A 25,541-nucleotide genomic window follows, 5' to 3' on the forward strand; every position below is an offset into this window, starting at 1 on the left:
TTCAAGTACATAATTTGGCTATTGGAAGCCATTCACTTTCATTCCATTAAGAGTCGCAGTCATCTCTAGCTCATAGATTGCTTTTAAATTGAAAATTTCATGTGAGCTAGTTGTTAGCCAACTTGTTTGAAAAGCTTTAAATTGTAAAAACTGGCTTGAAGAGCCACTTCATTTCATTCAAAAGTTGCATTATTTTCAGCTCTTTGCTTATTTTTTTCATATTTTCATTGAGCTAGAAATTAATCAAACTTTTGAATCATGCATGAGAGACTTTAAATTGCAAAATTTGCTTATGTAGAAGCATTTTATCTCTCTCCTTGTTGATATGTATGCATAAATTTGCTATCAAAGAGCATCATGTGAATAACCAAAGACACTTTTTTCCCTTGGGTTTTTTCCCTTTGGAAAATTCAGGAATGCAAGACCCTAGCTTTAGGTTTTCATTAATGTTTTTTTTTGCTTTTGGATTTCAATAAATGGCTTTTGTAGCTTGTGTTTACACTTAGCTTCAAAAAGCTTCTTTTGCAAATAAAAAGGATCAAGAAGGCTTCTCTACAAAGGGGATGCTTGCTCAAGGATGCTCAAAAGAGCATGAATAGGTGTAATCCTTCCATGATTTTTCTCTTTTGTTCATCTCTCCATTCTCTTGCTTGGCTTAAGTGAAAGTTTGCTTCTAAGCTATGGTTTTTTCATGTTCTAAAGCTAGGCATTCTAAAGTTTCAACACTTTTCTTTGTGAAAATTAACTCATCAAAAAATTTGGTTTTATGTGTGCTAATCATAGGTAATTGACCTTGACCTTAGGTTAATGTAGGTTCATTTCTCATTAGTCCTAGACTCTTAGTGATAGTTTTAATATCCCATTCATTTTTAACATGACCTAGGGCTATGATTAGGCTTTAGTCCTTTAGTCCAATTGCCATTAGCATCTCAAATTGGAAGCAAATAAAAAAGTGCTAAAAAACGAAACAATGAAGGAAAAAAGTGTCAAGAAAAAGTAGCAAAAATGCTACTAGACACATAAAAAGAAAATTTATATGTTATGTTGTGTCTATGTGAGGCCTAGCGCCTTATTGACACTTGGTAAGCGAGGCGAATCACTTTGGCTCGCTTGGTCAAGGCCCTAAACCGATGCCCTAGGCTAATAGGGATTAGTCGTCTCTTTGGTGGGCTAGTAGGCTTTTGGAACACCTTCTTGAGTGTTCAAGGAGCCGAGAGTCGTACCTAGACTTGCCTTGGGGGGTGGTAGCCTTGTGATTGTGCTTTACTTTTTTCAATGAATGACAAAAACAAAACTTCCATGTGGTTCAAAAAGCCTTGACAATGTACTGATAGATTAGGAGCTTTTTTATAGCCCGTAGACATGATAGACTTGAATAATTTATTAAGATTGTTCACATAGTTTTTAGGCTAGTAGGTTTATGAACTTGCATTAGCCTAGGGTTATAATTGATTGCTTATATTTCATGCATAAAACTGAAATTTAAAGTGGTTTATCTTCACAATAGTTTTGAGTGTTTTTTTGCTTTATGCTGTCTAGTTTTTGACTATGACTGACCCATCTTTTAGAAGCAAAAAATCCCTTTGCATGATTGTTCATTTGTGCTTCATGTTTTATTTATTCTTGTTGGCCTTTGATGCTCATTACTTGTTCTTATGTTTTGTAGCTCAACATTTCTTCCACGGACTTGCTTTATACCATGTCACCGTGTCTTGGAGACGAGGACGTGCGCCAAATTAGGAAGGGGGGAATGCTAGCAGCGGCTAACACAGGCTACACCAATTATGCACCAAGCTGTAGATGTGCTATAGTGCACAATATTTCCTTTCCATTGTATAGGGCCTTGGGCTCATTTAGGAGTTCCAAAGTTGTATAAGTCTAGGCTAAAGATCTCAACTTTATCCCATAGTTGAAGGGTTTGAGGCCCAAAGCTATAAAAGAGCCCTATGCTTAATGAGAAGTCATTCGTGGGTGAGTTCTTCTCTTTGTAGAGTGGATGGTCACGAGGCTCATGGGATTTGCATGCCCATGTAGCTCTTGATTTTTAATAATCAATTACACTTTCTTTCTTATTAGACTTCTTTGTTTGATTATGTGGAGTGAGATTGTATTAGTGTGATGGTAGATCTACTAATCCTTTTTTTGAGTTAATCTATTATATCCACACCATTGGCCATGGTGTGTGAGGGCTATGCATTCCTTCTCTTCATCTCTCTCTACAAGGTGTGCGGTTAGTGTGTGTGCATACGTAGTCGCATTGAGGGGTTGTGCCGGGATGGACACACTAATGCGGAGTAGGTATGTTAATTGCATGCTTGTGTAGTTGTGTGATTAAGAGTTGTGAATAGAGTGATTGATGTGAGAGGTTAATTTCAACCACATGATTGTGTGCAAGTGATTAGTAAGAAGGAATGTGTTGTTGATTAGAGGAAGACCTTTCCATGGCTCTCTCTATGATGAGTAGAAGGATCCCTTGAATCCTCTATGTCTATACATCCTAGGCTCATGATTCCATGCCCTAGCCGGCTTGCCGATTCATGATTTGAGAATTTTGTGGGTTGCGATTAGGTCATGCTACAACGCCTCCCAACAACTAGGAAATGTGAGAGCATATCCATAGGATGGATGGCTATTCCCTCGTAGAGATAGCCAACCAGTATGACTTTTTGGAAGACAAAAGCAAGAAAGTCCGACAGTTTAAGGAAGGTGGACAATCAATTAAATTTCACACGTTTTCTGGTTATAGAGATGCTTTGAAGGATTTCTCTTTTGTACAGCAGTTTGACATCGCTTTCGCGGGAGGGGGTTACTCAGAGCACTCTAAGATTTGGAGAGCTGCCTCTTACTTTAAGGGGAACACTCGAACTTGGTGGTCCATGCTTCTATTAAACAAGACTGCGCCAGCTAAATGACTGAAATTCAAGAGGCTTTTTATCTCTTCTTGGCTGACTCGAGAGTATGAACGGGATATACGAACTGCTTGGAACCATCTTCGGATGACCAAGAAGGATACAATGGACGCTTATTGTGAGAGATTCGGGAGCTCTTTTCTACCTGCCCCTTCATTTAAGAAGATCTCGTTCAAGGAACAGATTGAGCGGTTTGCCTTGGGTCTTCCGATAGAGATTCGAGATCACTGCTTGGAACAAAAGTCAGCTTCTATTCACGAGTTGATGAGTCATGCGAAACGGGATTTTGCCATTCACTGTGGCAGTCTGACCTACCCCACCGATGAGATCATGACACAAAGAGCCAAACAGACTTTGACAAATGAAAGTAGAAAGCGAAAGAGCAACCTAGAAAAGAAGGATGCATGACCCAAGCTTACTCCTCAGGAGCGGGCTCGCTTCATTAGGGAAGGGAAGTGCTTTGGATGCAGGGAAATTGGACATATCTCCACGAAGTGCCCTTCCTCCCTTCACCCTTGACCCATCAAATCTAGAAATATACATTTATGCATGCGCAAATTATGATTAGTTTATCATACACGATACAAAAAGCCAGTAGAGAAGCTAAAATTCAACTAAGATTAACCTCTCACTAGTGATGTGGACTAGAGCAACCTTGGCCACCTTGAAGACCAAAACCTTTAGGCCCTTGTTGCCACACACAATGTAAGAGATATACTTGGTGAAGAACTCGCCGCCATTTTTTGGAGAGGAGATTTGGGCCAACTCATACACCTTGGGGCCATGCTTTCTCTTTTAAAGCATCCTTGTAGTTTTGCTCATAAGTCTTTGCATGTACAATGTAGTTTAGCATATCCCTTGTTTCTCGGTTCTTTCCTAAATGAAAATGCATAAGGTCAAATTAATTTATCTTAATTTATCATACTTAAGCCAAGGTCGGTTTAGATTAAGGGTGTTGAATTAATATTTTTTTCCTTAATGTAGAACAAATGGATTCACAGTGTATTGTGACTTGAAAAATTGAGAGGTGGCTTTGTTAAAAGTAAGCTATTCTAGTTGTTCTAAGGGTTTTATTTGATTTTTTTAATGTATAATCAACCATTCACTAATATGTTGATTTTCTTCCACGATAGATGTATGAAAAGAGCTTACATTGAAGGAAAATTTTCCACATGCACTATGTACAACAATTGCATGACCGATACACTAGCATGATCACTACAATAAATATTTACACCAATACCTACTTTAGGGAATTACTACTTGATCAGGTCTACAACTCCAATAGCATCACCATTTACTTCCTAAATGACAATCAAATTTTGGATGGATTGGGTTCTATAAAGACCTTGAGATGGCATTGTCAGGTTAATTGAGACCTGTGTGTGTGTGTGTGTGTGTGTGTGTGTGTGTGTGTGTGTGTGTGTGTGTGTGTGTGTGTGTGTGAGAGAGAGAGAGAGAGAGAGAGAGAGAGAGAGAGAGCACTCTCCACTTCATCAATCTGTGTTTAAAAAGCACATGTGCACACCATGTGTTAAGTTTGTGTGGCAAGACTAGCTGGTAATCTTAGTTGACTAATCAACCTACCCCATATCTATGTAGTTACCTTATCTGTGATGTCACCCTCTGTGTGTGCTCTGGATGCCTCGCTCAAGGCATAAAAGGAACTTATGTGAAAACTTTTCAGTAAGCTAATCAATTAGTGTTTTTGTCAACTCTCTCTCTCTCTCTCTCTCTCTCTCTCTCTCTCTCTCTCTCTTATTTAGCCATTAGTGTGTAATCACACTCTCTAATTCCTTTGATTGTGATTCTATCATGAATGATACAACGACTTATCCACCATAGCCAATGATACCAACATGCATATTTTCATCGTTCATTTTCTTTCGTCTAGAAAAAGGGTCACACCATTGGTTACACACAAAGGTCATCTGATTGTGGAATAGATCACGTGGGGTTTGCTCAAAAAAGAAATTACGATAGGATGTATTTTGTAGCGAAAGGGAAGTATGCATTGAGCTTGTCATCATCATAGGACTTTTGAAAATTTCAAGGCAAACATGATGAACGCGAAGGCCAAGGTTCCCTGTAGTCGATTATGGGAGGTATGAATTTCCTAAGAACTAGTGGTCTGGATGGGACTGTTGCTTAGTCGATCTATTCCAATTCGTTCCCTTCAACAATGACTAATAGGTAGAGATAGCAGAGAAGCGTGAGTGCCAGCACAAGCACATGGTCTTTTTGCACAGTGGCACTTTGAGTATTGTGCATCACCATTTCCTCTCTTTCAATCGCCCAAACTCTCTCTAAATTGGTGGGGAGCTACTCCTTGCATAGATTCGCGCACTTTTTGCACAGTGGCACTTTAAGTATTGTGCATTACCATTTTCTCTCTTTTAGTTGCCCGAACTCTCTCTAAATTGGTGGGGAGCTACTCCTTGCATAGATTATTCAATAATAAAACATTAGATCGTGATGCGGATATAATGTGTGGGCTAAAACGAAGAACAATGTTCTTACGGTTCAAGTGTGAACTAACGTGCTCCTCTTGAAGATCTTCCCAATCGATACTTATCTCATGTAGCGTCGATGAACGAACGGTGTGTGAAAATGCTGGCAAAGTTGGCTTGGCTATTTTGGAGGAAGAAACAATGCCTTATATCAACAAGGTGATCTTGAACGATGGCATCCGCATGCTAAAACCTATAAGTTTAGCTCAAAGGAAGGTGATGACTATTTTTCAAGATCTTCAAGCAATTACAATTCAAGATGGCATTGTGGCAACCAAGGCTTGTATCAAGGCTCCTGAAAATTGTTTTCTGGAGTGTTTGAGAAGGGAAATTTTGAACTTTTCAACTAAAAATCTTGAAATTTGAGCCGGCCTCAAATCCTCTCAAAAAAAATTAGAGTTGACGTGAACAGGTTATGGATATAGTGAGCCTTCCATTTCCCGAGGCTTGGCTTGTACCGCACTTCTTAACTTCCACCTCCTCTCCGAATCCCAACCTGCGTAGATTCGGTAGAGATGGTCAAGATCGAGGGATTGCCTGAATGCAAAGTCTCAAGAAAATGGTCAAAGACCTTACACCAGTGGTCAAGAAAGGTTGGTCTCAGCATACGGTTCAAAATCCAGATTTTGCAAATTCGAAAAATTTTACTTAGCAAGAGGAGGAAACATGGCCGTCGACTTTCCCAGCAATGAACTAACGTTACAATGAAGCCAAAGACTTTTTGTCTTGAATAAATGGAAACGGGGACCATAGTTATAAAATGAAGGGCCTTGACCGGAAAATACTACACTAGTGGGAACGTCTGAAATACAAAATTATAATCAGAGCCTTTCAAAACTTTATTTGAAGTCAGATCCTCTTGCGTCCGCCGGGAATCGAACCCGGGTCTATTGCTTGGAAGGCAATTATCCTGACCATTGGACTACGAACGCTGTTGCTAACATGAGCCTCAGTAAAATTCACCCAGGACAATCTAGTACGTAAATGCCGTCCTAAATTGTGCAATCGGAGAGTTCATTGATCGCTATGCAATTCGAAGTCCCCCCAACAATTCTGATCAGATTGCTCTGGCAGCAAAGAAAAGAAATAACAAGAAGAGAAGATAACCACTACACAGTCTTTTGCTTGTTGAGACTGACTATTTGGAGCCCCTTGCCTGGCTCAGTGGGCTCGCCTTCTTTGTTATTGACTTCATGTACTTCTATGATGAGAATTTGCTCGCTTTTCAAATCTCGGATGCACCAGCAGGAAACAACAGCAGCAGACTAAGGGGCATGCCCCTTGAAGGCCTTCAAGACATTCCACTGCATTCAGTATCACCACCCTTAAGAAGAAAGACCGCAACCAGCAGTTATATTCTGACGGGCCACACAAGACCGCCGCATGCCTAGCTTCACCCGAATCAGCAGCTTGATGTCCTCCTCTACACACCGTCATTTCCAGAGAAAAGAGAAACTAGGCTTGCAAAGCTTTTTCTTTATAATACCATATTCTTCCACACTCAAAACCCAGAAATTCCCGGCTGCAAGCCAGCGATGATTCATATCCACCTTTTTGGAGTGGTACAAGGACGCTAACTTCTGCTCTGAACAAAAAACAGATGATGGAAAGAAATTAGAGATGCCATAGCTGACGCCGGCAAGCCTCAGCAGAGGTTATTGTAACCCCTCGCCTGCATGTGGACGTGCAACCTCTGTAACTTCTCCCGGATTTCAGGAGACGTCCGCATCCCAACCGTGAATCCGTGCACCTTGCTGTCAAGCTCTATAAATGCCTCCCCGGGCTTCTTCCACGCATTCGCGATGGCCTTCAATGCCAGAAACATCTCAGAATTCTCCTGCATACCGGCCGTGGCATACACCTTCGACATGAGCGTATATCCAGCTGCATGTTTGCGATCAAAAGCCGTTATGTGCTCCGAGCACCTCTGTGCTTCCTTGATGTTGCCATGAGTCTGGGAATGGCTGAGAAGGGACATCCAACCTACCATGTTCTCAGCTTTTGTCTTTGTTTCGAGAAGGTCTTTGGCCTCTTTCACACGGCCTGCCCTCCCAAGAACATCTGCTACACAATTCAAATGATCGAGTGTTGGAGCAATCCCAAATTCATCTGCCATAGACACTAAATGAAGATGACAAGCATCCGCTAAGCCCACATGGTTGCACGCTGTCAGAAGGCACATGAAAGCTTGCTCGTCGGGTTTTAGACCCGCACGCTGCATGCCTTCAAAATACTGGAGGGCCAATTTATACTCATTGTGATGAGCACACCCTCCAATCATGGCTGTCCAAATCACCGCATTTTTCTCGGGTAAGCGTTCGAACATCCTGCACGCATCAAGAAGACTCCCACATTTGGAATACATGTTGATTAATGAGCTTCCGACGTACACATCCAGCTCGCAACCAGTTTCCAACGCAGCACAATGGATCAACCTCCCCTCATCCAGTGCAACTAGAATAGAGCATGCTTTCAGAGCAGAAACCATGATAATGTGATTCGGTTCGACAACTCCACCCTCCTGTAAAGCGCGCATTAAATTTAGGACTTCTTGGCTCAAACCAGACTCCAGGTAGCCTGTCATCATGATTCCCCATATTACAACATCTTTACCTGAGAGTTGGTTGAAAACCCTACGAGCATCCTCAAGGATTCCGCATATTGAATAGGTATCAATCAAGGAAGCCCCAACAAATTTTTCACACTCAAAACCGCTCTCGATTATCTGTGAATGTATCAATTTTGCCTCACCAATCATGGACCTCGTACATGCTTTCAGCATGTCCGTGAAGGAGATTCTATCCAAATTCAGACCCTCCTCCTGCATCAAGTCCGCGACATGAACAGTCTCTTGGCCATGCTTCTGTATAGCAGACCCAGATATCATCATACTCCAGTCCACAGAACGTCGCGTGGCCAATTTTGCAAAGACGTTATGGGCATCTTCAATACTCCCACACTTGGAATACAAGTTTACAAGTGTGCTCCTAACAAAGTTATCAACATCATTACAAGAACAAACAATGTGTGCATGGATTAATTTAGCTTGCCATAAGTCACCTGAGTCTGAACATGCTTTCAATGCACATGCAAGAGTGAAACAATTAGGCTGCACACCCTCCTTTTGCATTTCCCAGAAGAGCTCAAGGGCCTCTTGAGGTCGACCATGCTGGGTAAAACCATTCATCATAGAACTACAAGCCACCACATCCCGATGCTGAGAGTTCAAGAAAGTGTGGCGTGCATCTTCAAGGCTTCCACATTTTGCGTACATGTCAACCAAAGAGTTCTCAAAAGGACAATCTGGTCTGAGACCATTTTGGATGAATTGGTCATGAACTAGCATTCCTTGCGTAATGCTTGCGACACTTGCACATGCATTGAACACTATTGTGAAAATCACATTGTCTGGCCTTAGCCCTTGTCGCAACATTTGCAAGTACAGTTGTAAAGCTTCATGACCACGACCGAGCTTTGTGTACTGACCAATCAAGACACTCCAGGTTACTAGCTCCAACCTTGAATATCTTTCAAAAAGTCTATATGCATCCTCAAGGCAACCACATTGCGCATACAAAGATACTAGACAATTTATGATGAAAACATCCGCATCAAAGCCCTGTTCCAAAATATAGCCATGAATTGCCTTGCCCTCTGGCAAAGCTGCTAAAATGCTACATGCCTTTAAAACTGCAGCGATAGTGTGTCCATCCTGCTCCATAGCTGACTGACATGCTCGAAAAAATAGAATGATGGCCTGAATTGCTTGCCCAAACTTCGTGTAAGAACAGATGATGGCACACAGTGAAAGGCAGCCTGCCCTTGGTAGTCTTCTAAACACTTGATCAGCTTCTGTTAAACTCCCACCAGAAGCAAACATCTGAATTAGTAAGCTTCCTAGAAGATCAACTGTTTCAAACCCAATTAGACTAATAATTGCATGTGTTCTCCTTCCATATTTCAAATCTTTGTTGCGTATCGTCTTCTGTAGGACGCAAGAAAAATAAGCACCCAGATCATACCATCCTCGCTCCATCACGCTAGGCACATCTTTGACATTATTATCTACCGCCCATGCTAACAAAAGCATCACCCGTAATCTGTCTGATCAACAAAAAAGTTAAGGCTTTCACTATTTAAAGGTGAGGCTTAACTTTTTGGGGGGCCCTTCCTACGTCTTCTACAACGACAAGCTCCCTCCAACCCTCGGCAATGGATACCACGGCTTCTCCCAACGATCCATCCAAGCATACGAGGGCTAATGAGGCTGCCCCCACCACCCCTTCGGTTGGTCCTCTTTTCACCGGCAGCGGGATTAGTTCCCTTTTCTTGCAATCCACCGCCACTACAACCTCTTCTTCGACTCTTTTCCCCGCGAGCATCCGCGCATCTTTGTGCCCTCCTAATGGGGCCGTTTCTCTCCCGGGATTCACCTCGGCGGCGGCCCTTATCAACCCATCCACATCCGCTTGGGGCCACCATGCCCCCGGCTTACCCGCTTTCTCTACCCTCACCTCCTCCAAGAAATCGCTTTTTGACCCGGAGGAGCTACGAGGCCTCACGGCCAACCTACCCCTCGAGGACCTTGATCAACTCTCCCTCCCCTCATCCAAAGCCTTTGGCTCCGCTAATGCGGCCTTTGTATCAAGGTGTAATGCCTTCTCCAAATCCAACCAAAGCGGTATTCTCTCAAGCCCCCCCCCTCACCTTCCCCACCACCTTCGGCTCCCTCTCGGCAAACTCCTCCTCCTTCGCATTTGCCCCATCCCTAGCCTTTAACCCACCTATTGATACCCTACCCTTTCTTCTCGCCATCAACAAACCTTAGAATTTGACAAAATTGTTGCCCTTTCTTTAGCGGAGTTCAAAACCCTTAACCATAAGCTCCACAAAGCCTCTTCACACCTCACTCATTTGCAAAATCTTCTCGCCAACCAAAAAGCCCCCCTTAGCCTTTGTATGAAGCCTTCCCGCCTCTCCCTAGAGGACTCTCAAGCACAAGCACTTTTGAGTGCCAAAATAGAAGCGCTCAACATCCAATTCCAATTGGATTGCACTCAAGCCTACATTCACGCCCAAGGAATTCTTGTCACCAACCTTCAAAGAAACTTTGATTCTTACCATGACATAGTTGAGGAGAGGCTTCTTGACCTTACCAAGAAACTTGCCTCTATCTCCTTTCCAAGAGTACAACCCTCGGCTTGGGCCAATCAACTCCTCGCTTGGAAGCTTTCCTCGCTACATGAGTTTGATGCGCAACTTCAAAATGCCATCCTTCAAACCCATTTGGCCTCTTCAATGAGCACGGCGGCCCATAATGCAAGGAAGAGAGCTCAAGCTACCATCTTGGAAGAAGTAGAGTCACTTCCCAAGGAGGAAACGGTGGGTGAATTGGTGCATCATGAAGTGACCACGCAAATGAAGAATCTTCTCTCACCACCACCAGAGAGGCCTCCTAACCCTAAAAACTCCCATCGTGTAGTCCACAATTAGAAAACCCTCCCTTTGGCAAGAGCCTCTCATGAAGAGGGTTTTCATCAACCATTCAAAAAACCTAAACCCTCCTCCCCGGGAATCCTCCCTTCTCCCTACACCCCTTGTAAACCTCCATTGAGCTCCTCCTCCTCCAAGAAAACCCTTTTTTCTCCTCCCCCCTCCCCCAACCCCACCTATATCCCTTCCCTTTTGAAAACACCTAACTATCCTTTGGACCCTTCTTCCTCCTCCACTCCTTTCCCTCACCCTCCACATCCCCACCCAAAGCATAATCTCCCTTGTAAACCAAGAGGATCAAAAAACTTGCAATAAACTTGCAATGGAGGAGGAAGAAATAAGCTTTGAGCACCCTTCCTCTTGGGTCCACTTGCTCTTCTCCCATTCCCCTCTTTATCCTTTTATTTGGATCCCTCCTCCATGTAACTTCTCTTTTCTCCCCCTCTCTTGCCATAATTTTAGAGAAAGGTCTAAATATTGGCTCCCCCTCACCAACCCCATCTCTATAAAATCTTAGCCTTGAGTAAGCAAACACTTTTTACCTTAGAGCATAAGATTACTAACCTCTCCTTTCACAACCTTGCCAATCGCTCTATCTCATCCTCGGAGCGTAGAGTGTTAGGCCTAGGACTTAACTACATTCCCCCCTCCCCTCCTCCACCTTCTTCTTCTATCTTCGGGGCATACTCCAACCTCAAAAGAAGCCTACAACTCAAACTTTTTTTCAAAGAAGGGCTCACTCTTTCTCCTTCCTTTTCTCTCCCTAACCCTTCTTGGAACCCTCCCTCTCACTCCACCACCTTGAGGATGGCTTTTGATTGTACTTTCTCCCGTTTGAAACCCCTCCTTAGTCATCTTTCTCCTTTCCTTCCCAAAACCCTCTTAATGAACGCCATCTCTTCTCTTAAAAATGATCATAAAATTTTGATTAAACCGGCCGACAAAAACCTTGGCCCCGTCATTCTCTCTCACTCTTGGTACACTAAAGAGGCACTATGCCATCTCCTAGACCCTCTCACATACTCTCCCATCGCTACCCCTCCTTTGCCCTTTGTACAATCCACTCTTTTTTCCATTGTGACGAACTTTCATCTCCTACCTTCTAAAGAGAGAGCGTTCATCCTCTCCTCTTCCCTTGCCCCTCCCAAACCTTGTCCTTTCTTCCTTCTACCTAAAATACATAAACTAATCCTTGTAGGCCGCCCTATTTGTTCCTACAAGGGTTATATCCTAGAAAATGCCTCGAAGTGGCTTCATGCACAACTCTTCCCCATTCTCTTAGCCAAAAAGCAACACCTCAAGGACTCTCATTCTCTCATCTTAGACTTAGCCTCTATCCCCTTCTCCCCCCCATGTCACTCTCTTTACCTTTGATGTCGAATCCTTGTACCCTAGCATTCCTATCCAAGAAGGACTTAACGCTATGAAAAACTCTATTCTTGGCTTCTTTCCTCTTCCCAAGATCCACTTTATTCTTTCCCTTGCCTCTCATTCTCAACCACCACTACATCTCGTTTAAAGGTAAATTCTGGCATCAGGTCAAAGGAACCGCTATGGGGTCTAACTTTACGGTAGTGTACGCCTGTCTTTTTCTTTGTTCTTTGGAAGAGGGTGGGAAACTTTTTTCTTCCCCTTCTCTCCTGTACTTCAAGAGGTTCATAGACGACGCTTTCGGTGTATGGGAAGGCCCCCCCGCCATTCTAGAAAAGCACCTCCTTGAGTATGGGCATCCTCTCCAAGAGCATATAAAGATCACCCCCTTCATCTCCTCGCAGGAAGCCTTCATCTTGGACATACATTTTTTTAAAGGGCCCTCTTTCTTCTCTAAAGGGATTTTACACACACACTGCTACTAGAAACCTCTTAACTCTTATAACTACATCCCGTGGCAATCTTGGCATCCCACCCACCAGAAAATTGCCTTTATCTTATCAGAGCTCAAGAGGTATATCATTAGGGAAAACTCGCTTGAGGGCTTTATTTCCATACGCAACCTCTTATTCCATCGGCTGAGGGCCAAAGGATACCCGGCACCTTTTTTGAAAGCATGTTTTTTGTTTGTAATCTATGCTTCCAGGCCCCATCTCCTTCTTAAGGGTAACCACAAGAATGCCCCACCTTCCATTGTCAAAATCCCCTTTTCACCCTTCACCCGCAAACTCAACCTAGCCCGCTCCATTAACCAACCTCTCTCTAAACTTCTTGTTAATAGCTCTGAACTCCCCCCTATTTCCAAACCGGTCATCTGTTGGCTTAATGCACCAAATATGGGCAATCTTCTATCAGATAGGAACCCCTCCTTCCCTTCCCCTTCCCCTTTCCCTTTCCCTTACCTCCCCTCTATTCCTTAAAAATTACCACCCCCCACCCTCTTTTAAGCTTAGAACCCACCATACCTCATCCTACCCCTTATTTTTTTTGTCATTGTTCCCCTTCCACGTACTCCATACTTTTTTGGCATTATTCCCCCCATACCACCCTCCTCTTACTCCAAAAAAATTTTGGTCATCTTTCCCCCCCCCCCCCCCATACTACCTACCTCTTGCTCCATGAATTTTGGAGTCCAAGTCCCTTTCTCTTTGTACCCCCCCCGCTTAACCACTCTTTACATCCCTCTTTTCCTCCTTTTCCTACCCCATTAAAAGAGCTAATCCCTCTCTATTAATGAGGCCCCCCACTCTTTAAACCATGTACTTACCTTGGGAACCTCTCTTCTCTCAAGTGGATGCCTATTTAAACCCTCTCACTCCTCTTGTATGGTTAACACCACTGAAGAGCTTATAGCGAAACGCGTTTGGTGTTTAACCAATATTTTGCAAGATCTCCTCCCCCTTCCCCACTTCTCTACACGCTAGAGAACTTCCTCCTCTCTCTCCCCCCTTTCTCTTATCTCTCTTTATTTGGCAAAGTGTATGTGTCGCTCGCTTAGTTTTATAGCTAGTCAAGTTTCCTCCTTGGCTTTCATAAAGATTTCATTTTCATTTCTCTCTCTCTCTCTCTCTCTCTCTCTCTCTCTCTCTCTCTCTCTCTCTCTCTCTATATATATATATATATATATATATATATATATATATATATATATATATATATATATATAACTTTGAGCAGAGATTAATACATAAAGAAATACCGAAAGGGGCGCCAGTCTTTGGGGCCAATATCTCTAGGCACGGAACTCCGCCACGCCAGTGTCGAATCATTGTGAACTAATTTAAAGTGGTTATTTGTGCTGTCGTGGTAGATTCTCGACTTGGAGTGTCCAAGTCTGTTACAGCTTAGGTGAATTTGTTGCCGCTTGATGAATTGCTTGCGCTTGGAGATATGTTGCCGCTTGGAATTCCACGCTTAGAGAATTTGGCTGCCGCTTGAAGATTGCTGTCACATGACACATCCAACCCTATGTGTCCGTGGACAAGCTACATCATGACAAGGGTTCAATCAGTCCAGTCAGTTTAGATTTAGCAGTGATTTGGCACCTTTGTGAGTCTGTTCGCAAACAGTGCATGTCCAGACACTTAGTGTACATGCATATCCTCCGGTTGCACACAGCATGATCATAAGCATTCCCATCAGAATCCATCAGAATCCTTCAGGGGAATTTTCCAATGCCTTTAGCCTATTTTCCCTATTTTTGACATTTTTCACTTATTATTTTTAAGTGACTTTTGTTGGAAAGTAGGTAGGGCAAATTGAGTAAGTTTGTATATAAGCAAACCTAGACTAGCACTAATTGGCAGAAGAGACAGCAGGAGTTCCTTGCTCAACAGGCAAGTTCTCAGCAAGACCAACCCCCGCGACAACTCTGGCGTTTTCTCTCAACAGAAGGCCTAGCATTTTTGCACCAGATCAGCCATCGTTTTTGCACTTGCAGATTCCCGGCGACCGTCGACAGCAGATCACCCCTAGAGTTAGCAGATTTCCACAGCAACACAACAAATTCCCTAGCGTTAGCAGATTTCCCCGCAAGCTCAGTTTTTAGCCCTAGCGTGTTTGGTTTGCAGATCAACCTCAGCGTTTTTGCAGATCATCGCAACAGAATCAGCCATAGTACCAGCGTTTTCAGTTTTCAGTCTTTAGACACCGCAGAACAAGTCCCGAACCTCGTAGATCTCACCTTCCCGCAGCAATTCCTCGCCGCACGGTGGGCTCCATCGAAGTTTACAGTTTCAGCCCAAAAAATGCAGATTTCAGCATCTGCGTTGTCAGCGCGTCGTCGTCGCATCGTCGTCGTCGTCGACATAGAGTCAAAATTCAGCAGATAGAAGATTTGCATAATTTAGCCATTAGCAGTTTCAGATTTCAGCCCGTCTCGTCGTCGTCGACATCCTCGGCAAGTCCAAGCATTGTAGAGATTTGTGCAATCATAAGTAGACCGCTCTCGCCATAGAGAGTGGGGCCTTCGGAGGAGGGTTTTACAACGTCTCTGGTGTCGTATTCTCTTCTCTCTCTATCTCTCAGTCTCATGCACTTCCATTGACAGTGTCCATTCACTTTGTTCGTGTCCATCGCACTCTCTCACTAAAGGAACGGAAGGCTCTCCCTTCCATAAGAAAAGGAACCTTGAGCACAATTCGGAGCACTCATCTTGAGCAAAGTTCAAACACTCATTCCGCTGCACCTTACATTGGTATCAGAGCATAACACGAGTGAAGAGAAGATCCTTCTCTAACACAGATTGCAAGAGAAAGAAAACCCTCAAGAACCTCAAGAACCTCAAGACCTGCAAGAACCTCAAGAACTCAAGAACCCAAGTTCCTCGTGAACTTAAGAATCCAAGACCACAAGAACCCACGATTGCAGTGGATGGTCATCACTCGAAGCGGAATGGATACTCCGCTTGGAGGTGATGAGCATGAGAGAGGCGAAGAAGAATTTTCCCCACCAGGAGGTTTTTCCGGCCCTCCCCCTTCCCCATCTACGCCAAAGATTGCACCAGATCCTATGACGCTTTTCGACAAGAGGATGATGGACAAGAAGTTAGACCAAAAAGCAGAAATAGAGCGTGAACACGAAGAAAAGGTGACAACCATAGAGCGTCAATACACAGAAAGAGTGGCAGCCATACATCGCGAAGCCAAAGCAAGACAAGAACAGAGTGACCGACACATGAAAGAGTTCTTGCGACTCTTTTCTCAAGTTTAGACACAGATGCAAGAGAGTCGGGAAAAGGAGACTCTCTCCATCTTTTCTTCTCCAACGCATGACACACAGAATTTGCATGACAATAATAAGCATGATGATTTGGATGATAATGATGAGCATGATGATTTGCATGATTAAGATGCGATTTCTCACAAACATGATGATTTGCACGACCAAGATGAGATTTCTCACGAGCATGATGATTTACATGAAGATGATGTAATTGTTCACACGGATGATATGTTAGTTGATACGTTTTCTAGTGAAGCTAACCTCATTGCAGATTCGATCAATCACGAAGAACCAATCTTGGCTCTCGAGCCTAGGTCCAAAGAACCCTTATAGGAAGTATTATGTGTTCGCATGATTCATACGCACACATTATACGAGTGTTTCATTCGTGATCGTTTCCTATATTTTAGTCAGCGCCTTTATGTATTCCCTTTTCCTAGGCATGACATATTGTTCGTTGAGCACGTTTCACTCATGAACGAGCACGGATGTATGCAAATTGTTCATGAAAAGCTAAAAAGTATGTATGTAAGGAAGTCACATTCCATGTCTCTTCCTTGGCATGACACATTCGTAGAAAGAGCACATAAAAGTATGAGCACCAAGCATGGGCATTTCCGTTGTGAATTGCCAAAGTTGATTGAATTAGATCAGAAAGAAAAGATTCGATCTCATTGTTTGCATGTGTTTGATGAACGGTTTGGCACTCCGTGTCTTTGTTCATCTACATTGCATGCACAGTCTTTAAGGAAGACAAGATTTTTTCCAGTCACTTTACATGGAATTGGTATGTTCATGTTTTTGTGTTGGAAATGGTTTCAAAAATTTTCAGCCATTAGGATTCTTGTAGAAGAAAGAAGCATGACTCTCGACGAAGTTGAAGCATCGAAGGAGCCATAGAAGACTTTGTGTCGCTTTTGGCGTGGCCCAAAGAAGAAGGCTTTGCAAACCTTTATGAAGTTTAAGTACCGCACGACCCACACATCAGAGTGGGGTGGCGAAGTGTCCCTTCCAGGATTCCGGATGCTTTTGGCGATCTCCCTCGAAGCCATACAGTTTGGTACCAGTACCTCACTTTGAAAAGGAGCAGATGTCACGTGACACATCCAACCCTATGTGTCCGTGCACAAGCTACAGCACGACAAAGGTTCAATCAATCCAGTCAGTGTAGATTTAGAAGTGATCTGGTACTTTTGTGAGTCTGTTCTCAGAACACTTAGTGTAGATGCATATCCTTTGTTTGCACACAGCATGATCATAAGCATTCCCATCAGAATCCATCAGAATCCTTCAGGGGAATTTTCCAGTGCATTTAGCCTATTTTCCCTATTTTTGACATTTTTCACTTATTATTTTTAAGTGACTTTTGTTGGACAGTAGGTAGGGCAAATTGAGTAAGTTTGTATATAAGCAAACGTAGACTAGCACTAATTGGCAAAAGAGGCAGCAGGAGCATCTTGCTCAACAGGCAAGTTCTCAGCAAGACCAACCCCCGCGACAACTCTGGCGTTTTCTCTCAACAGAAGGCCTAGCATTTTTGCACCAGATCAGCCAGCGTTTTTGCACTTGCAGATTCCCGACGACCGTTGACAACAGATCACCCCTAGCATTAGCAGATTTCCACAGCAACACAGCAGATTCCCTAGCGTTAGCAGATTTCCGCGCAAGCTCAGTTTTCAGCCCTGGCGTTTTTGGTTTGCAAATTAACCTCAGTGTTTTTGCAGGTCATCGCGACAGAATAGCCAAAGTACCAGTATTTTCAGCCTTTAGACACCGCAAAACAAGTCCCGAACCTCGTAGATCTCACCTTCTCGCAACAGTTCCTCGCCGCACGGTGGGAAGCATCGAAGTTTACAGTTTCAGCCCAGAAAATGCAGATTTCAGCATCTGCGTTGTCGCATCGTCGTCATCGCCATCATCATCGACATAGAATCAAAATTCAACAGATAGAAGATTTGCAGATTTCAACCATTAGCAATTTCAGATTTCAGCCCGTCTCATCGTCGTCCTTATCGTCGTCGACATCGTCAGTAAGTACAAGCATTGTAGAGATTTGTGCAATCATGAGTAGACCGCTCTCGCCATAGAGAGTGGGGCCTTCGGAGGAGGGTTTTACGTCTCTGGTGTCGTATTCTCTTCTCTCTCTATCTCTCAGTCTCATGCACTTCCATTCACAGTGTCCATTCACTTTGTTCGTGTCCATTGCACTCTCTCACTAAAGGAACGGAAGGCTCTCCCTTCCATAAGAAAAAGGAACCTTGAGCACAGTTCGGAGCACTCATCTTGAGCAAAGTTCAAAAACTCATTCCGCTGCACCTAACAATTGCAACACTTGGGAGAAGATGCGTTGCGAGTAGTCTCCAACAAAATGCAACCTAGCGATTCAGCCAGGACACCAAATGGCACGGGAGCATGCAAGGGGGAATCTACAGCCAGGTGCATGCGTGTCTGGATGAGGTTGCAGGAGAGGGTTACATCAGGGGGTTAAACACCGGCATCGCAATTTGCAATCCATCTTTCTTCTGCTTCCATGCAGCTCCGGGGAGGGCGGGAGAGGGTAGCGGCGAGGGTGAGAGGCTCACAACCTTCGTGTCCCGAGAAAAAAATTTGCTCCGATACCACTGTAAGGATTCTAGGTACTAATCCTTAATTAAGTATTTAAACTCGTGATTAAGACTTAAGAAACTTGAATTGAACTCAGAAACAAGACTCAGAATACTCTGTGTTTGATTTGATTGAATGACTAACTGCTTGAAACTGAGTACAATAGGCTCCTTATATAGGAGACAAAGAGACACAAATGAAAAGACACGTCTCATGGTGAAGAGACACGACTTTAGAGGTAAAGAAAAATCCTTTCGACAAAGAGTTGTAACCATTGGGCGAAGAGTCGCACCTGTAGAGCGAAGGGGTGTGACCAGTTGTCGAAGGAGTGTGGCTTTTGGCGAAGAGACACGTCTTTTGGGTGAAGGGGTGTGACCATCCAAAGTAGGGATCCTCCTTGGCATGGCACTTCGTGTATCTGCAACTAGGAGTAGATGTAATGCTGTTAACATAGTCACAATCATGACATTTAGCACTTCAATAACAACTGAACTGAGAGAGAGAGAGAGAGAGAGACGACACGCAACACGGAGTGGCGGAATTCCACCCAGAGAGTATTGGCCCCAAACCTTGGCGCCCCTTTCGGTATTTCTTTATATTGCATCAACATTGTACGAGCCGGTACTCCAGACTCTGCACCTTCTCCAAGAAGCATGCAAGAGAATGAGCCCTTAGCACATATTTAAAGGCCCTAGGTCCCAAAAGCTGTTTACATGAAAAGCCTTCAAAACTTAAAAGCTTCTGGTCCAAAAGCAATGCCAAAAAGCTGCCAGCGAGATTTGCGGAATTCCGTACAATTGCCACATCATTAGTCAACGCAAAACGCGGAGCATCCCACGTGATCATTTTTTTTTTGTGTGTGTGTGTGTGTATGTGTCCTGCTTTATTTTAATCCCTTTATGTCATTCGGGCCCCAATGGACGGGGTCCCCATAAGTTGGTAGGACTTTTTCTTCTTCTACTACTAGTTCTTTTTAGGGTTTAGGTCCCTCGGCCGACATCTGTAAGTTGGCTCCATTCTTCAGGGCATTCACACGTTAGCAGTTTGTGACAAAGACACATGAGAGCCCAGAACGGAGTTTACTAAGGATCCACGACTTTCAATGAGAGTCCTCAAATCGAGGGAGTACTTGCCAGCACACTACGTGAGGGTCAGGTGGGGTAACTATACTCTTTAGATAGGGACTCCAGAGCAAGATACAGATAGTAGCACAGGACCCGCCGGCCCGCTACCTTTGGATTCGCATCGAACTATCACGAGAGAGGATCATTTACATTGCCCTCTGCTACTCCCCCCCCCCCCCCCTCTCAGACTCTAGATTTGCTACAGAAATGGAGAGGCGGGGGGAGGACAGACCATCCCCATACGCATGCCTATCAGATGAGATCATGGAGTACTCTACATCGGGGGAAGTTTTCCTTATGGGAGACTTCAATGCTAGGACAAGTTGCGACCAGTGCGAGTCATACGACAGAGGACCCGGTGGCACTGCACACCACACAAGAGAGAACTACCATGAGAGATTCAGCAGACATAGTCCGCATCACAGAGTACAACCATTTACTCAGTTAGGCTCTTAGCACCATCTCCTTATTTATAACAGCACCGTCTCCTTATTTATTAACAGGATGGCCCAGTGACCCACTTCAGGAGGGCTAACATACATACCACATGGAGTTACAGCCGGGGCGGGGAGGGGGGCGGGGGGGGGGGGGGGAGAGTACCATGGATTACATCATGGGTTCCAAAGAGGCCACCCACCTACTTAGCTCTTTTACCATCCCGCCCATACCCATCTGAGCCGATCACACCTATCTTGCACTCTCCCTCATTGAAAACAACACACCCTCCACGCCCATGACACACTCCCCACACACCACGATTCACTTTACTCATGAGATAGCCCTCTTATACTCGGCAAAGGTCACTGCCACATAATAGTTGTTACAATAATGAGTGCAGAGACCTTTACCGCCAGTTGCGTTCGTAACGGACCCTTGAGGCGATCATTGACCGAGAGGTCAGGCGACAGATGAAGATACTCACACCCCAAAAGCGACAAGCTTTTGACGAGGCTCAAGAGCTAGAGCTATACCGCCTATCCATGAGCATGGACAGTGCTACAACATGGCACACCCTTCGAGAGCCACGACCGCCTACCACTATTGAGGACCCAAAGGTATAGCACGATTATGCAGAGAAACTTTATGAAGTACCAAACCAACCTCTGCTTCCACAATCACTCGGGCCTCGACCCATGAGCTCCTCTTTCTTCACGGGTTTATACAGCGACCACACTATATGGATACCTACATGCCCTTCCAGAGAGCTACACCCCCCCCCCACTCCCAAACCCACCGAAGGGCGTGACCCTTCAGCAAGTTGAGATGAGCAGGCGAGACGACGCTTGCGTGCTACCAGATGCTACGCCCCACTATCCCACTGCAGACAAATCGAAGAGATCCGGACCCGAGCACATCAAGCTTTTGAGGAGAGACAAGCACAGATGATGGCTCACCAAGCTGCGTTCATTAGAGCAGCCCTTGCTCCCGATCCTCCCACCTACCACATTTTACATCCCCACATTAGCATAGGATGAAGCTAGCTAGATTGATGCATTTGCATGGTTGTACTACCCTGAACATATAGACAGTACTAGTGCTCCACCCATCCCCATAGATTCCATCATCCACCAGAAGTCTTTTTCTTATATTTTGTACCAATTTGAACTATTTTGCCTTTTCCGATAGACGGAGGATATACTTTTTTGTAAATCTGCTTTGATACACACATGTATACTTGAACTGTCTCATAGGCAGACTTCGGTCTCACCTGGACGTTAAAAATCTCAATATCTCTCTCTCTCTCTCTCTCTCTCTCTCTCTCTCTCTCTCTCTCTCTCTCACACACACACACACACACACACACACACACACACACGCGCGCACAAAAAGAACAAGGTTGATTTCTATTACTTGAAAATCCCTCCAAACGCCCGATTCGAAGGGCGAGTATATCATTGAACACCCAGACTTACACACCTGCACATTAAGCAGGGTAAGGAAAGGCAAACGAAAAACCAGAAACAAACAAAGCAAAAACAGGAAGGCAAAAAGGAACGCAGACTGGTCCATCAACGTATATCAGGGATTCGGCAAGTTGACCAATTCTTGCACCTCCCAATGAACTCGTGGTCAAGAGTCAGTAGAGTAATCTAGGCCACCCAACAAAAAATAAATCTATCTATCTATCTCTCACAGCAGAGACCACTTCTAATTTAAAAAGAAAAGAAGGAGCCTTACAAAACTGCAAATAATGAACCTTACGAAACTGCAATTGACAAAGAATCTACAGACAATTGCTGGCAGCATGCGTGAGCCTGCAAATCGATAAGTACACTGCGCTTCGCAAGAAGCACAACGAGGCAGCCAATGGCTTGCGAGCAGCCCTCTAGGGCGACGAACAGCGTGCATATTTGCGATCAAAAGCCGTTATGTGCTCCAAGCACTTCTGTGCTTCCTTGATGTTGCCATGAGTCTGGGAATGGCTGAGAAGGGACATCCAACCTACCATGTTGTCTTTGTTTCGAGAAGGTCTTTGGCCTCTTTCACATGGCCTGTCCTCCCAAGAACATCTGCTACACAGGTCTATAGTAGAATTTTTCCCTTGCATCTAATCAAACTCCCGATGAGATGCTATGTACATCAAATATTTGTGGCTTGTAAGACAAAGCATCTACGACCACATTATTTTTTCCCCTTAAGTGCACCACCACAGGCTGAACATGTGACCAAAACTCTTCTTTGGCATGCAAAATATCATAAGTCGGCAATAAACAAATGCTCAAAATAATTTGAAGCTATCTAAGGACCTCATTAGGATCAATGTGCAACATGTATGTAGGATTTCTTAAGATCCTAATAGAAGTTCCCCTTGGGATGTGCAAAGAAATCCTTATTCATTCCCCCCTCCCACCTTCACCCACTGATGCTCCCGCACCATCACCCGCCTGAATAGGCGAGACGTGAGAACTACTGGAAACACATGCTGTCGAGGTGGTAGGGGTGGTGATGTAGGAGGCTATGGCCGCTAGAAAATATGATGATGAGTAGCTTACTGGTAGCCCTCCATGGCGCCATGAGGTGAGGGACTAGCTTACTGGTAGCCCTCCATGGCACCATGAGGTGAGGGACGCCATGTCTCAAGTCGTCAAGGAGGGTGGGTAGGGAAGTCTCTCACCATGCCCCCAAAGTGTGGTACCAGGGGCATTAATGTCCCAAACGTTGTAGAAAAAACCTCTTTGTAGTAGAACCTTGAAGTTGAAATGTATACGGGAACACCCGTTTCTATTGTGAGCAAATCTTCGTAGCCAGTGAACGTGGTAAAACTAGGCCCCATCTAGCAGCTATGCCTGTAAGACAACCTAAAAGGTGAATTGGGAAGGAAAAAGTGACTCAGGGATCCTTTGCTGGTGATCAAATTCCTCCACATAAAACCTAAAATCATTAAAGAAGAAAGATAATCTGAGACAACAAAATAAGGTAAGATGGGAATCTAGCTGGGAACCTTCATGCTCGCTAAAGCCTGCACCTCCCATGCGTAGCAGCCCCCCTCTCCCTCCATCCCACTTGCCCCCACACCCCCTCCCTCAGCCCTCTCAATCTCATGCCTCCACCCTTCACCTACCCGTGATCTACACACTTCCTCGTCCCCCTCCCTTTTGCAGCCCACTACATAAGGAAAAAAATTGATGAGGAGATTTGGAGGTGAGAAATCTTAGGTGATATTGCACTATTACTTCCGTTTTTATGCAATTGTATGGCCCCATGTATGGCAAGCACAATAGTGATCCTTGTGGGTGCAATTGTAACATCATCTCCTGAAATACATGAAGTGCTAAAAAGGGCACCAATATAAAGCTCCACAATATCATAAGAATTTGTGTCCTTGGGAACTCCTTACAAGAGAATAAAAATGGCTTGTCCATCATGCGCAAGTAAAGTGGCCTAAGACACTAAGGATATGCCCACATAGGGTAGGGGGTGGGGTTTAACAATTACTAGTTACCCCTCCCTCCTCCACTAACTACACCTCAAAAGGGTGTAGTTAGATTTTGGGCATCTTACCCCCTCCCCTCCTCATGTGTGTGTTTGAGAAGATGTCCAATCAAGGGTCACTTTTTCCACTCTAATAAATTAACCCCTCCCATGTTGCAGTACCTTATAAGGAAAGGCAATATTACTCCCTTGTTGCAATGTTGTCTTGGAGACCAATGATTGCACGCCATGGCCACGAAAGGAAACTCCATTAAAAGGAATTGGGTGAATTTGTTCGTACATTGAATGCATGGATGGCAAGGCAAATCATGCAAGCGGTGATGGTTGGGCGCTAACTCTAAAAGGAGGGAGGGCGTAGAAATGGGGGTAACTAGTAGGGTGCTCTACTACCACATACCCCTAAAGGTTTGAACTACTCTTTCTTAAAGGAGGGGGGCCATCAAGATGCAAAGCCCTCGAAAGGAGTGTTAGGTAATTATGCAAGTGTGTAAGGTGGAGGGGTAAGAATCTGCCAAGAGAATGTCAAAAGAGCTGGCATGACACCGTGCTCATTACTTCCTGAAGGTGTCTTATGAAAAATCCAAAACTGATTAGCTTCCATTTGCCGAAGATGATCTTGATGTTGTTATCTCAATACTAAAATAGAATTTTCAACTGCACTAGGAAGGACAAATCCACAAGTGGCAGTCAACTCTTTAATTGTTCTCTACTGTTTCGGCACTTCTTGCACCAAAGGGCCAATTGGGTGGGACAACTCTTGTCTTAGTGGATTGAAGTAAGAGGAGAGCTAGTGATGTAACCCCAAACCCGCCAATCGGGTATGAGTGTAGATTGGAGAAGGTGCAATTGTCTATACCAATGCATCATAAGTTGGTCTATAAATCAGGCATGCACTGGCTATTGTGTATGTAGGTAGAGAGGAGACTTATGTACTACGTGATCGTTGGCGGATATGCTGCAATCAAACGCTAGCATAGTGAGAACAAGACCAAAAAACTAAATGTCAGCCAAGGATGAAGCTTGACCCATAGGCGCATGGGAACAAGTGGATGGTTGTCAACCACCTACTCAAACTTCTAAGACAATCACTACTCAAGGAAATCAAACATGGACATCCTATGTGCCCATGAATGCAACTCAACCTACAACGCTCACACTCTTCAAATCGAGACCAAATGTGCTCGAATCATCACGAAACTCATAGGGCACACTCTACTTACCAAGAGGTCACTACCCTATGGACTCTAACCCGATATCTTGCATGTAACCACTTCGTGCAACAAATGCGTATGAAGATAGATAGTGTATTATAGGTCATCGTTTTTCATCACCTATGGTCCTAACATGCAACTCTACTCACTCTGAACCCATCAATATAAGAACTCACAAAACAGACACACGGTTTGCAAGATAACTCACCCATAAGCTCATGGGAGCTCGCCTCGTGATGGAACCAAAACTTCGCAAGCTTGGCGTTAGTGCGTAGTCCTCACTGTTACTAACTCATTAGTGATGTCGGCTTTCAAATGGATGCTCCGTAGCATGCGTAGCAAAGAGATAAGACACGACACACACACGCACACACAGACACAGACACGACACAATGAAAACAATAATTTGATTAACTCAAAAGTTGTTTTAGGGTTACAAAAATTGGCTTATATACAATCCTCCTTAGAGGCTCATTCCCACCAAAAATGATCTCTTAACACTTACGAAATATCTCAACTTCTCATCAAAATTCAATAATACAAAAGTGGTGTAACATTTAATGGCCTAGTAACTTGTGTGTAGCGGAAAATAGCATGAACATA

General features: G+C 44.2%; 1 protein-coding gene and 1 non-coding gene across 18 annotated transcripts; both read right to left on the reverse strand.

The window, feature by feature from the left end:
• Window positions 1-6,231: 6,231 nt before the first annotated feature.
• LOC147428317 (pentatricopeptide repeat-containing protein At3g53360, mitochondrial-like) lies at window positions 6,232-22,391 on the reverse strand. 17 transcript variants are annotated; one of them, XM_086497498.1, is made up of 4 exons: window positions 22,241-22,369; window positions 21,646-21,711; window positions 18,963-19,088; window positions 6,232-9,271 (listed from the first exon to the last, which is right to left on the reverse strand). In XM_086497498.1, exons 3-4 carry the CDS (start codon window positions 19,072-19,074, stop codon window positions 7,065-7,067), a joined length of 2,319 nt encoding a protein of 772 aa, XP_086353624.1. In that variant the 5' UTR covers window positions 19,075-19,088; window positions 21,646-21,711; window positions 22,241-22,369; the 3' UTR covers window positions 6,232-7,064. The 17 variants fall into 17 exon arrangements, with proteins under 17 accessions (XP_086353624.1, XP_086353623.1, XP_086353622.1 ...); XM_086497497.1 differs by having other exon boundaries at window positions 18,963-19,094; XM_086497496.1 differs by lacking the exon at window positions 22,241-22,369 and adding an exon at window positions 21,973-22,234.
• Window positions 6,280-6,351, reverse strand: TRNAG-UCC (transfer RNA glycine (anticodon UCC)). The gene has a single exon. It is a non-coding gene; the product is annotated as a tRNA-Gly (tRNA).
• Window positions 22,392-25,541: the final 3,150 nt, after the last annotated feature.

Source organism: Adiantum capillus-veneris, chromosome 23 (genome assembly GCF_014529385.1).
Source record: "Adiantum capillus-veneris isolate H3 chromosome 23, ASM1452938v2, whole genome shotgun sequence".
Lineage (NCBI taxonomy): Eukaryota > Viridiplantae > Streptophyta > Polypodiopsida > Polypodiales > Pteridaceae > Adiantum > Adiantum capillus-veneris.